This window comes from Oncorhynchus gorbuscha, linkage group LG04, assembly GCF_021184085.1.
Source record: "Oncorhynchus gorbuscha isolate QuinsamMale2020 ecotype Even-year linkage group LG04, OgorEven_v1.0, whole genome shotgun sequence".
NCBI lineage: Eukaryota > Metazoa > Chordata > Actinopteri > Salmoniformes > Salmonidae > Oncorhynchus > Oncorhynchus gorbuscha.
This window is the reverse complement of record NC_060176.1, coordinates 66,335,958-66,349,494: the sequence shown is the minus strand read 5'-3', so window position 1 is coordinate 66,349,494 and position 13,537 is coordinate 66,335,958. Positions and strand designations below refer to the sequence as shown.

General features: G+C 44.8%; 1 protein-coding gene across 5 annotated transcripts in view; it reads right to left on the bottom strand.

Annotated features, from left to right (window-relative positions):
* Positions 1–13,537, bottom strand: part of pcsk5b (proprotein convertase subtilisin/kexin type 5b) — a 73,134-nt gene that overhangs the window by 36,899 nt on the left and 22,698 nt on the right. For all 5 annotated transcript variants that reach the window (XR_006838583.1, XM_046347852.1, XM_046347853.1 and 2 more), the window contains exons 9-17: positions 11,245–11,345; positions 9,642–9,745; positions 8,565–8,682; positions 7,282–7,470; positions 6,804–6,940; positions 6,488–6,613; positions 2,764–2,866; positions 1,591–1,784; positions 1,216–1,300 (exon numbers count right to left, since the gene is read on the bottom strand). Coding sequence is in view for 4 of the 5 variants with exons in the window: in XM_046347852.1 (XP_046203808.1) it covers positions 1,216–1,300; positions 1,591–1,784; positions 2,764–2,866; positions 6,488–6,613; positions 6,804–6,940; positions 7,282–7,470; positions 8,565–8,682; positions 9,642–9,745; positions 11,245–11,345 (1,157 nt within the window). In the remaining variant the exon portion in view is untranslated. The remainder of the gene's footprint in view (positions 1–1,215; positions 1,301–1,590; positions 1,785–2,763; positions 2,867–6,487; positions 6,614–6,803; positions 6,941–7,281; positions 7,471–8,564; positions 8,683–9,641; positions 9,746–11,244; positions 11,346–13,537) is intronic.

The following is a 13,537-nucleotide window of genomic DNA, read 5'->3' as shown; positions in this document are numbered from 1 at the left end:
GAAGTTGGAGACTTTTATCTCCCTCACCAACTTCAAACATCAGCTATCCGAGCAGCTAACCGATCGCTGCAGCTGTACATAGTCTATAGGAAAATAGCCCACCCATTTTCACCTACCTCATTCCCATACTGTTTTTATTTATTTATTTTTCTGCTCTTTTGCACACCAATATCTCTACCTGTACATGACCATCTGATCATTTATCACTCCAGTGTTAATCTGCAAAACTGTATTATTCGCCTACCTCATGCCTTTTGCACACATTGTATATAGACTGCCCATTTTTTTCTACTGTGTTATTGACTTGTTAATTGTTTATTCCATGTGTAACTCTGTGTTGTCTGTTCACACTGCTATGCTTTATCTTGGCCAGGTCGCAGTTGCAAATGAGAACTTGTTCTCAACTAGCCTACCTGGTTAAATAAAGGTGAAAAAAAAAAGTGTGTGAGTGTGTGTGTATGTATGTGTGTGTGTGTGCGCACACACACACAGCTTAAAAAAATAAAGGGAACACTTAAACACAATGTAACTCCAAGTCAATCACACTTTCCACAAACTGTCCACTTAGGAAGCAACACTGATTGACAATAAATTTCACATGCTGTTGTGCAAATGAAATAGACAACAGGAATTATAGGCAATTAGCAAGACACCCCCAATAAAGGAGTGGTTCTACAGGTGGGGACCACAAACCACTTCTCAGTTCCTATGCTTCCTGGCTGATGTTTTGGTCACTTTTGAATGCTGGCGGTGCTTTCACTCTAGTGGTAGCATGAGACGGAGTCTACAACCCACACAAGTGGCTCAGGTAGTGCAGCTCATCCAGGATGGCACATCAATGCGAGCTGTGGCAAGAAGGTTTGCCGTGTCTGTCAGCGTAGTGTCCAGAGCATGGAGGTGCTACCAGGAGACAGGCCAGTACATCAGGAGACGTGGAGGAGGCCGTAGGAGGGCAACAACCCAGCAGCAGGACCGCTACCTCCGCCTTTGTGCAAGGAGGAGCAGCAGGAGCACTGCCAGAGCCCTGCAAAATGACCTCCAGCAGGCACTTCAAAGTGTTTGGTGGCGGTGATAATCAAACTCCAGAGACATGAAAATGTCACTGGATCGTTTAGTGATGCAACTACTACTACAGACCAGCAGTGTGTGTGTGTGTGGGGGGCTTGAGGTGACGGGTTCAGAGGGAGAGTGTTTGGCTTGGTGGGTTTGGCTTACCTCATCCCTGGTTTGCATTCTGTGCAGATATTAGACGTGGTGCACTTCTTGCAGTTCTCGTTGCATCTTCTGCACATGTTGGAATCTGTAACTCGAAAGAAGACATCCAGTCAGATAGGGGCCAAAGAGGCAAGTGTGGGGGGGTTGTCGGGGTCAGCGGTGGGTAAGGGAGAAGAGGCGGAGTTTGAGGGTGGTGGAGGGGAGGGCGGGTTCAAATCTGTGCCTCAAGGTTTCATACCTGGGACACCAGATCATTGGTTGGTTTTCTAGCCAGTCAGTGACAATCAATCAATCAACCAATTGCCTTCAAGTCACATCAAGGCCCATATTAGAATATTCCTTGTGTGTGTGTGTGTGTGTGTGTGAGAGACTTGCCGTGGTCCAGATAAAAGCTGTCCACACAGCTGGCCACACAGTTGTTGGAGCCCTCGTTAAGGTGGAAGCCCGGTCTGCAGGTGGAGCACTGGTCACTACGGCTACCAACACAAGACTCACACAGAGATGAACACTTCTTACAGCGTTTCCTGTCGTCGCGGAAAAACCCGGATGGGCACTCCGACACGCACGTCCTGCAGCGGCGTGGAGAACGAGGGAGAAGGATGGGACAGAGAGCAGAAATATGTTATCGGCATACAGGAACAGGCTAAAGGAAAGAAACGGAATGCTAGACTACATTTTTGCACTCTGACCGCTGACTCTGTTTGAACAAGGCGATAAACCAAAATCCACTAGATTCTAGAATAACAACCCCTCTCCCCCCATGGGAGCGAACAAAGCTCATGGCCCAAAATTATACACAGCATGTGTTTCTGTGCGTATCAGATGTGTGACTGCATAAGTGTGGGAGTGTTTGTGCGTTTCTGTATGGTAAACAGGTGCCTTCTTTTAAAGCACAACTGTTAGATAACTTCATAAACCGCCTCTGCCCCTTCGATCTCACGCTGTTTTTTAATAAATGTAAAACAGTGTGCTCCAAAACTTCTCCCATGTCAGAGCCCCCTCCCCCTCCAACCACACCCACATCCCCACCCGATAGACAAGGTCATCGAAGAGAAACATAGGGATATAATTATGAGCATTAGCATCAGTACCCCCCCTTTCCATCCATCCATCCACCCCTCCCAAACCCCACTCCAGCTACATTAAGCACTCAGGGGTTGAAAGTAGTGGAAAAACATTGTATTCTTAAGATGGCTAATAATAAGGTTTTACAACACAAGACAGAGGCACCTGCACACCCCTCTTGTTTATTAGTATACTGTGTAATAATGTGCACCAGATATAGGCAATTACAGTGGACTTAGATCGCCACTGAACACATTCACACAGGTCAACCACCCCCTCTCACACACACATTTGTTTGTTTATGTTACGCCTTAATCTACGGATCATGGCCTCGTAAGAATGGTTCTCACCGCGTGGCAATGGTTGGGTCACCACCAACTTCAAACAGAGCAAACGAGTGAGACAAGAGAAGTGCAATGTCCCTGACATATCCCTGTGTAAACACAGCCTATGACTAGGCAGCCAGAACACTGACATTCTAACCTGGTGTTGTTCTTGAACTTGAGGAAGTAGTGGAGACAGTTGTTGCACTGGTGAGGTCCGGGGCCTTCACAGCCGTTCTCGTTGCACTCACTGTTACAGAGCCCTGGTGAAGACGATATGTTATACAGAGCATTATGGGTACTGTAATACACCATGCTACAAGGGGTGGGGAGGTTAGTTGACTTTATGAATGAGACAAAACTGCATGCGACTAAAGGGAGCTAACTGGCATTCCAAACCATAATTCTAAGTTTTGAAGAAACAACCATGTAGTGTGATGTTAGGGTGCAGTGTCTGATGTGTACTATAGCGAATCACATTACTGTTAGAGAAGTAGAAAGTATTCAGTGTCTTGTGTAATAATCTCCAATTGCTAGGTCTGTTTGAGTGAGTGAGTGTGTGAAAGGTGTTCCTATTGTGCAGAAGGCTAGAGTGTGTTATGTCTAACAAGCATAAAAATGTTGGGGGTGTTTATGTTCTGCTATTATGGCTGTGGCTGATCACACTGGCTAATGTCTATCAGCTGCCTGCTCACTGTAACCCTGCAGGAGGAACCCAGAGGTAGAGAAAGGGGGAGAATAAAAACAAATGTGTACTTATCTTTTCCTACTAGCACGGACTTTGCTGATAACGAAGTTACAGAGAGAGCTTGAGCTATAAAAGGAAAGTGGTTCAAGGTAGTGCGAGATAGTAACCATAGGAGGCACTGTACAATCGGAAAGTATTCAGTCCCAGTTACAAACATTTAGTCACGGTAATTAGGCTTCTCCAAACTCTGATGCTGCTGATGGTCATTAGTAGCCTACCAAACTTGCTAACTGCCTGGTACTCCAGACTCTATTGTCCCTCTAATCACTCTGACATCAATGCAAATGTAATTTAAAAATCTAATCAAACATGTCATGAGAGCCCATATTACGCAACACTTCTATAGGTTATGCAATTGTGTGAGAAAACTGATCTGGGGAAGGGAAACAAAAAACAAATTCTGCAGCATTGAAGGTAGCAAGAACATTGGCATCCATCATTCTTAAATGGAAGAAGTTTGAGATATCTGTCTAAAGTTGAAGTCGGAAGTTTACATACACTTAGGTTGGAGTGATTAAAACTCGTTCTTCAACCACGACACAAATGTCTTGTTAACAAACTATAGTTTTGGCAAGTCAGTTAGGTCATCTACTTTTTGCATGACACAAGTCATTCTTCCAACAATTGTTTAGACAAATTATCTCACTGTATCACAATTCCAGTGGGTCAGAAGTTTACATACACTAAGTTAACTGTGCCTTTAATCAGCTTGGAAAATTCCTGAAAAGTATGTCATGGCTTTAGAAGCTACTGATGGGCTAATTTACGTCCATTGGAGGTGTACCTGTGGATGTATTTCAAGGCCAACCTTCAAACTCCGTACCTCTTCAGTTGACATCAGTTGACATCATGGGAAAATCAAAGAAATCAGCCAAGACCTCAAGAAAAAAAATAAGAAATGTAGACCTCCACAAGCCTGGTTCATCCTTGGAAGCAATTTCCAAACACCTGAAAGTACCACATTCATCTGTACAAACAATAGTATGCAAGTATAAACACCATGGGGCCACGAAGCCGTCATACGGCTCAGGAAGGAGACACGTTCTGTCTCCTAGAGATGAACATACTTTGATGCGAAGTGCAAATCAATCTCAGAACAGCAGCAAAGAACCTTGTGAAAACGCTGGAGGAAACGGGTACAAAAATATCTTTATCCACAGTAAAACAAGTTCTATAGCGACATAACCTGAAAGGCCGCTCAGCAAGGAAGAAGCCACTGCTCCAAAACCTCCATAAAAAAGCCAGACTATGGTTTGCAACTGCACATGGGGACAAAGATGGTACTTCTTTGAGAAATATCATCTGGTCTGATTAAACAAAAATATAACTTTATGGCCACAATGACCATCATTATGTTTGGAGGAAAAAGGGGGAGGCTTGCAAGCCGAAGAACACCATCCCAACCATGAAGCACGGGGGTGGCAGCATCATGTTGTGGGGGTGCTTTGCTGCAGGAGGGACTGGTCCACTACACAAAATAGATGGCATCATGAGGCAAGAAAATTATGTGGATATATTGAAGCAGCATCTCGAGACAAGGAAGTTTAAACTTGGTTTCAAATGGGTCTTTCAAATGGACAATGACCCCAAGCATACTTCCAAAGTTGTGGCAAAATGGCTTAAGAACAACAAAGTCAAGGTATTGGAGTGGCCATCACATTGCCCTGACAACAAATCCCATAGAAAATTTGTGGGCCGAACTGAAAAAGCATGTGCGAGCAAGGAGGCCTTCAAACCTGACCCAGTTACACCAGGCAAAGCGACCAAACACTAATTGAGTCCATGTAAACTTCTGACCCACTGGGAATGTGATGAAAGAAATAAAAGATTAAATAAATCATTTTCTCTACTATTATTCTGACATTTCACATTCTTAAAATAAAGTGGTGATTCTAACTGACCTAAAACAGGGAATTTTTACTAGGATTAAATGTCAGGAATTGTGATAAACAGGGTTTAAATGCATTTGGCTAAGGTGTATGTAAACTTCTGACTTCAACTCTATCTATGTATGTGAAGGGATGTATAGACATTTTGGAAAGTATGTGGATATAAGTTTTTTATCTGTAGAATACATAGGATACAATAGTATATATACAGTACAGCAATAGGATGACATTGACTAGAACACAGACTCTTCCTAGAGCTGGCCACCCAGCCAAACTGAGCAATCGGGGGTGAAGGGCCTTGGTCAGGGAGGTGACCAAGAACCCAATGGTCACTCTGACAGAGCCCCTCTGTGGAGATGGGAGACCCTTCCAGAAGGACAACCATCACTGAAACACTCCACCAATCAGGCCTTTATGGTAGAGTGGCCAGACAAATGACTCCTCTGTGGGAGTTTGAAGGTTGAGAAACAAGATTCTCTGCTCTATGACAGATTGAACTCTTTGGCCTGAATGCCAAGCATCACGTCTGAGGAAACCTGGCAAACACACAGCCAAGACAGGGACTGGGAGACTAGTCAGGATTGAGGCAAAGATGGAACAAATACAGGGACAAGTGGGGCGAAGGTTCACCTTCTAACAGGACAACGACCCTAAACACACAGCCAAGACAACGCAGGAGTGGCATCGGGACAAGTCTCTGAATGTTCTTGAGTGGCCCAGCCAGAGCCCGGCCTTGAACCCGATCGAACATCTCTGGAAAGACCTGAAAATAGCTGTGCAGCGACGCACCCCATCCAACCTGACAGAGCTTGAGAGAATCTGTAGATAAAAGTGGGAGAAACTCCCCAAATACAGGTGTGCCAAGATTGTAGCACCATACCAAAGACAACTTGAGGCTATAATTGCTGCCAAAGGTGCATGAACAAAGTACTGAGTAAAGGGTATTAATACTTATGTAAATGTGATAATTTATAAACATTTCTAAAAACCTGTTTTTGCTTGTCATTATGGGGTATTGTGTGTAGATTGATGAGGGAAAAACGTTTTAATCAATTTTAGAATAAGGCTGTAAATTAACAAAATGTGGATAATGTCAAGGGGTCTGAATACTTTCCAAATGCACTGTAACAAGGTATCAAACAGAGAGGTAAGGAACAGAGAGTGGTAGGGAGAGAACTCCTGTATTCTGTCCTCCACCTCTTTCTTTAGTCTCTCCTTCCCCTCCCTCCGTCATATTCCTCACTCACCATTGTACTCCTCAGTGAATTCTTCGTCTGCAGGGGGCTCGGCCGAACGGGGCTTGTCGCTGCGCAGGGAGGAGTACGGGTGCATGGAGGTGCCATATAGCACCAGAGACCACTCCTTCAGCTTACCTGGGGGGGTTATGCAGCATAGCATCAGCAAAGACGGACAAGAGAAAGGGTGAACAATTACACATCATTGGTTTACTGCTACACAATATAACTCTGGTTGGTGAGTATCCTTAAGGGGATAGTTCACTTTAAGCATATTTTGCACTGGAGCCGTCGCTTCTTTAGACAGGGCTTCTCTAGTCTACTGTACCTGGGACTTTCTGGCTGCGGAGCTGCGAAGGGGAGTCATGGATCTCCAGGATCCAGTCCCCGGCCGCTTTCTCCCCCCAGCAGTGAGTGGTCATGAACTCCCAGTTCTTAAAGCCCTCCATGGAGTGGTCAAACAACCTAGAGGAGACCACAAGTCAACCACATTTCTATTTCCTACCGTGGGAGAAAGCACACGGTTCAACCACAATCAAGACCACAAACTGTAGAGACTCCGTAGTAGAAACATGTTGAGCAGTGCTCTTCAATCCTGGTCCTGGGGAGCCACAGGGGTGTGCAGGTTCTTCTTATTCCGGTCCAGTACCAACACATCTGGTTAAACTATTTAACGGCTTCATGATTCATCGAAACAAGTGTGTTAGTGCAGGGATGGAACACAAGCCTTCATGCCAAGAGTGAAGAAACCCTGGTGCGTAGTGTAAGAGCGAGCGTAGTAGAGTAGAATTGAAGGGGAGGTTCACCTGTTGCCAAGCAGCTGGGACTTGGTTCCCGAGGGGGACGTGAGGTTGATTGACAGGTCACCGCGGCGCGGGTGTGTGATGGTGATGCGTACGATCACGTGCTCCAGATAGATGACATGGTGGTTGGAGTTGTCAATGCAGCCGGTGGCCTTGTACACAGAGCGCACCACATGCTCCGGGCGGATCGTCCTGCAGGCAGAGTGAAGCAACCAAATCAGGTGTCAGTGTCAGAGCAGTCACCCAATCAGAATCTAAATCTGACGTGTGAGAGGAAGTGGAACCCACAGACACAGGCAAGCCATGTGCTACCCAGCTAGCATGGATTCTTGATTACTCTGAACCATGTTTTTTTGAGAGCAGAGGGGACAGGACGAGTAATCACAGCCTGGCTCCCAAACACTATGCCAGAATCCACGCTAGCACGTGTGTGGTTTGAGGTGTAGATCTGCATTTAAGTGTGCTTGGGACGGGGACAGGGAGGACGAGACAACCCCAGATCACGACTTCCCTGGCAGTCTACAGATCTCATGGTTCTCCCCAATACTCCAAGGATGAGAAGGCCCAGACATTACCAAATGCAATGGAGAGGCCAGCCAAGGGGTGTCTCAGTGCAGAACCCAGCGGCTGTAAGATGACATCCGCAGGACAGCTCCAGAGCAAAATCACAGTGTTGCCAAAACACACCCGGTGCTGCCTCACTACACATACTACAAACACTCCCTCAAAACACAAACATATGCTTCCCATAAGATTCCTATCGTCTGGCCATCATGGGGCTGATAGATAGGGAGATCGACTGGGGAACTAGCAAGAGGCTAATTGGTTCCATTCAAAGCCAGTAAACTAAACTGTGATTGGCTCGTCAATGTGTTCAACAAGGGCCCGATTAAGCATCCAGCTGCACAGAAAAAAAAAACCAAGCAGATCAAATTGAAAGGGCCTGTAAGTCATCTGGGATGTGTGTATGCGTGCGCGTGCGTGTGTTAGACCCTCCAAAACTAATGCTTGGCTGGCTCCCCTCAGTGTGCAGGAGCTTGCACAATCCCATACATGAAAACCTCTGGACAAAAACACACCCCCAGGAGAGAGTCAGTAGGCACGAAATGGGAAAATATTCTCCAAAATGGAGTGAAACAACTTTTTGTCCTGATGAACACTACCCTTGGTTGTTGTTGAATATAGTGTTGTAATGTATTTGTCAATAGCTTTGAACAGATCACATTTGATTGGTTGGTTGATTGGGTAAGGACAGGAAAACTAGGGAGTCGTTGGTTGTGTAGTACCTGATCTGGCGGTCGGCACTCTCCACACAGATGTGCTGGGCGGGGACCTGCTTCCATCGCTCCGCCTCCTTTACCATAGCCTCCGCGTCCATCAGACCAAAGCCATACAGGTGGCTGACTGCAAGACACGCCCACTCATCAGGCAATCCGAACCGTTCAAAAATCAAGTCAATACATACACCGACCCATATACATATCTATACTGTGTCTGTAGGAAGGATCCACCACAATTACCACAAATGTGTTGCCTTCCAACCTGGGTTGTTATTGAATTCAGATGTAAACAACATCCCACCCCCAAAAAATCTAGACAGTTAACATGTGTAACAGTCTGAAATGTTTTAATTCGATAAGTATCCACCAACTTTCCTATGACAGAGCTTGAGTAATTCCAACCAGAGTAATGAATAAAGAGTATAGGATTCTAGTTGACACAGGAGTGGATACTTTTACCTTTTTTTTTTACTCATTTGAAACAAAAGAAAAAATGTCAAATTAAAACTGTGCAATGTTCTATGGTCACTGTATATGGCTCTGAGTCTATAGTTATTGATGTCATAGAACAACCAATTAAAAACAGTATCACATCAATGTGAACCCAATCAACACAGCCAATCAAATATTGTTTCCTCACCCGCTCTTTCATTACGCTGTCACCCTTTCTCTAAACCTCTCCATTTCCCTCTGGGTGACATGCACCGCCCCCCCCCCCTTCACTCTCAATTTCCCATTGCTCTTTGAAACAGCCATTTGGAAAAACCAGACAGACTGGGACTGCAGCCTGGCTGACCCTCAATTCACATACTACAAACACACACAAACCTCAAGCACACACTCTCTCAAGCATGTGTGTACACACACACTCTCTCCCTCTAATACACACACACACACACACACACACACACTACAAACATATGCATGAAACAAAGTACACCACATGGAATGCCTGACAGGTAGTTGGCAGGCGGTGGGATGTTTTATGGTGAGTGACTGGGACAGTCAGGGGTATGAAAGAAAGAGAGGGGGAGGGGGGTAGCTGAGGTGAAGGGAGGAGAGGAGGCAAGCAGTGTTAAGCACCGTTGTATCCAGCGGCATTGGTCTTCCAGTCAGGGGCATTGAGGTGGCCGGCTCGAGATGTCTTCACGATGATGTGCTGAACATCCCTCCACGACAACAGAGGACTGGGGGATAAATCACAAAACACCACAGACACACATTGGTGACCAAATATACAGACTTCACAGTGTGTGTGTGTGTGTGTGTACACACATTTAAAATGTGAATGGATGTGTGTGTGAGAAAAAGAACACGAGAAGAGGGTGAAATATAGCAGATATGTCCACCCATCTCCCTCCCCTGTCTGATCTCACGTAAAACCATTACAAGATAGTAGCCATGTGTCTGATGCAGAAACACACAACAAAAAATCAATATGTGGGTCACCAAGTTTCCCGGGAATCCCCTCATATGCCGACCAGATGCTTAATTTTTTTTCTCTGTCTCTCATCTCTCCTTCATCCTCTGGGCACAGCATTCCGGAACATTCTAGAAAAGTACTACTCTGCATGGATATATATTTTGTGGAATGGGGAAACCCTTCACAACTACCCAACGCCAACAAACTCTTGAACACTAGTGGGACAGTATGTGGATGTGTTTCCCTTCCCAGGAGTCATCTGTCCGGACGTCTGCCATTACGCTCGCTGTCCAACACTCACTCTGTTCAAAGTTTTTTTTTTACGAATTCAAGTGAAAACCAGAAGTTGTTAGCCTGGGCGCCAGTAATAGTGTAAGTGTTGCTTCCTTCCCACTCTTTGCCCCAACCTGGGCTCGAACCAGGGACCCTCTGAACACATCGACAACAGTCACCCTCGAAGCTTCATCACCCATTGGTCCACAAAAGCCATGGCCCTTGCAGAGCAAGGGATAAAACTACTCAGAGCAAGTAACATCACCAATTGAAACGCTACCAGCGTGCACCACTAACTAGCTAGCCATGTCAATTCCATAAGGACAGAGAGGTCTTCTGGAGGGGGAAAGCAGGGGAGTCCCAACTCCAATACCTATACATAAAAACAGATTGACAAAACCAATAGTTTAACTCCACAACTCCATCCATAATTCATGTTCTAGAAATGTTTCATCATCATCATCATCATTGCCGTGGTGCCCTAACTAGGCCATGGCACAGGCATCCTAACATCATTTGAAAGCTGCCAGAGTGCGCACACACACAAACTGTTTCAACAGCTCGTTCGGTCCCAACAGACCCGACATCAAACCCAGCCGAATTCCTCAGTGAGCAGAGCGTCTCCTCTGGTGTTCTGACTGAAGTGTAATTATGGTATAAACATACAGGCGTAATCTGAGGCAGAGGGAGGAAAGATAAGCTGGATTTCAAATGACAGAGCAGGCCTGCTGGCAGACCCAGCTCCTCTCGGGTATGTTTATCAAAGTCAAATCCACTCTTTCATTCACCAGATAACCACTGATACCATCAGCAGTGCTGGGGGGGGGGGGGGCAGCAGAGGACAGAAAGAGAAAGTGAAGAAAGGCAAAACAGTCAGGAGAAAGAGAACAGCGCGACTGTGATAATGCAGGAAAGCGATGTGATTGACTGGCTGAGTAAACTGACTAACTGCAGTCGTGTGAATCCCTGCATTAAGGTTAAGGAGCTTACTTAGCCTCCAGGGCCAGCGCGATGATCCCAGCTGCCATAGGAGCAGAGGCCGAGGTCCCTGTGTGGCTGTCGGTGCAGCGCTGACGCAGATCTGTAGTGATCTACAGAGGGAGGGAGGGATGGAAAGGAGGGGGGTTAAATCCTGTGGATCAGGGTGAGTTTGAGGCACACCTGAGACTGCATACATTCCATCTTTGATACTCTAACCTGCTAGAATTGACACGCACACACAAACCTGCTGTTCCCAAAGGTACCTAGGAAATAATTTCCTAACCAAGCGGACCAAAGGGATGGGGGAAAAAAACTATAATAATAATATATATATATTCCCATTGCAGGACTTCAGTTAGTTCCTCAATGACAGAAGAGAAAAGCTGTGTGCCAAATCCAGTCAGTCAAAATAAAACCCATCCTCCAAAAGGGATCCCTGGCTGACTGACAGGTCACTGTAGAGCTGGATAGGCCACAATTGTGGGCAACTGGGCATTTTTATACATAATAATTGCTTAATTAACTCAGGAACAACACTGGTGTAGAAGCACCTGCTTTCAATATACGTTGTATCGCCCATTTGCTCAAATGTTTCCTTTATTTTGGCAGTTAGTTGTATACAGTGTCTTCAGAAAGTATTTACACCCCATGACTTTGTGTTGTGTTACAGCCTGAATTCAAAATGGATTACATTTAGATTTTTTGGGTCACTGGCCTAGTACAAACAATACCCCATAATGTCAAAGTGGAATTATGTTTTTCAAAACTGTAAAAAATGAGAAGCTGAAATGTTTTCAGTCAATAAGTATTCAAAACCTTTGTTATGGAAAGCCTAAATAAGTTCAAGAGTAAACATCTGCTTATCAAGTCATAATGATTTGCATGGATTTATTTGAATGACTACATCATCTCGGTACCCCACACATTCAATTATCTAAGGTCGAGCAGTGAATTTCAAACACAGATTCAACCAAAGACCAGGGGAGTTTTCCAAGACCTCGCAAAGGGAACCTATTGTTAGAGGTTTAAAATAAAATAAAGATATTGAATATCCCTTTGAGCGTGGTGAAGTTAAACTTGGGATGGTGTATCAATACACCCAATCATTACAAAGACACAGGCGTTCTTCCTAACTCAGTTGCCGGAGAGGAAGGAAACCACTCAGGGATTTCAACATGAGGCCAACGGTGACTAACAGTTAGTCATTAAACTCTATGATAGAAAACTGAGATTGGATCAACATTGTAGTTACTCCACAATACTAACCTAATTGACAAGAGTGAAAAGGAGGAAGCCTGTACAGAAAACAAATATTCTAAAACGTGGCAAAATAAAGTTAATTTATGTCCTAAATACAAAGTGTTATGTTTGGGGCAAAGCCAATGAACACTCCCCATATTTTCAAGCATAGTGGTGGCTGCATAATGTTATGGGTATGCTTGTAATCGTTAAGGACTGGAGAGCTTTTCAGGATAATTTTGTATTTTTATGGCATGGCGCTGAGCCCAGGCAAAACCCTAGAGGAAAACCTGGTTCAGTCTGCTTTCCATCAAACACTGGGCGATTAATTCATCTTTCAAGCAGGTCAATAACCTAAAACACACGGCCAAATCTACACTGGAGTTGCTAACCAAGTAAACATTGAATGTTCCCAAATGGCCAAGTTATAGTTTTGACTTAAATCTACTTAAAAATATATAGCAAAACCTGAAAATGGCTGTCTAGCAATGATAAACAAATAATTTGAGCTTGATGAATTTTGAAAAGAATAATGGGTAAATGTTGCACAAACCAGGTGTGGAAAGCTCCTAGAGTTATCCAGAAAGATTCACAGCTGTAGTCGCTGCCAAAGGTGCTCCTACAAAGTATTGACTCAGGGATGTGAATACTTATCTAAATGATATATTTCTGAATTTCATTTTCAATAAATGAGAAAAAAATCATTACAGGGTATTGTATGTAAAAACCTATTTAAATCAATGTTGAATTCAGGCTGTACCATAACCAAAAAGTGTAATAGGTATGGATACTTACTGAAGGCACGGTATATGCACAGCGGAGGCCCGGATCCTAGATCAGCACTCCTACTCTGAGATGCTTAATGAATACAGGCCCTGGAGTGGGTCTGGGACTTGAGGGGCCTCCTGGTATGGTTGGATTGAATGGGTTTTGGTTGTGTGTGCGCATGCATGTGACTGTACGTGTTGAGTACGGGTCATGGTTCTGTGTGAGTCTATATGGCAGCGTAGGCCTGGCTGGATCTTAGTCTCCCCCTGCTTAGTCTTCTGACCCTCTATGTGGA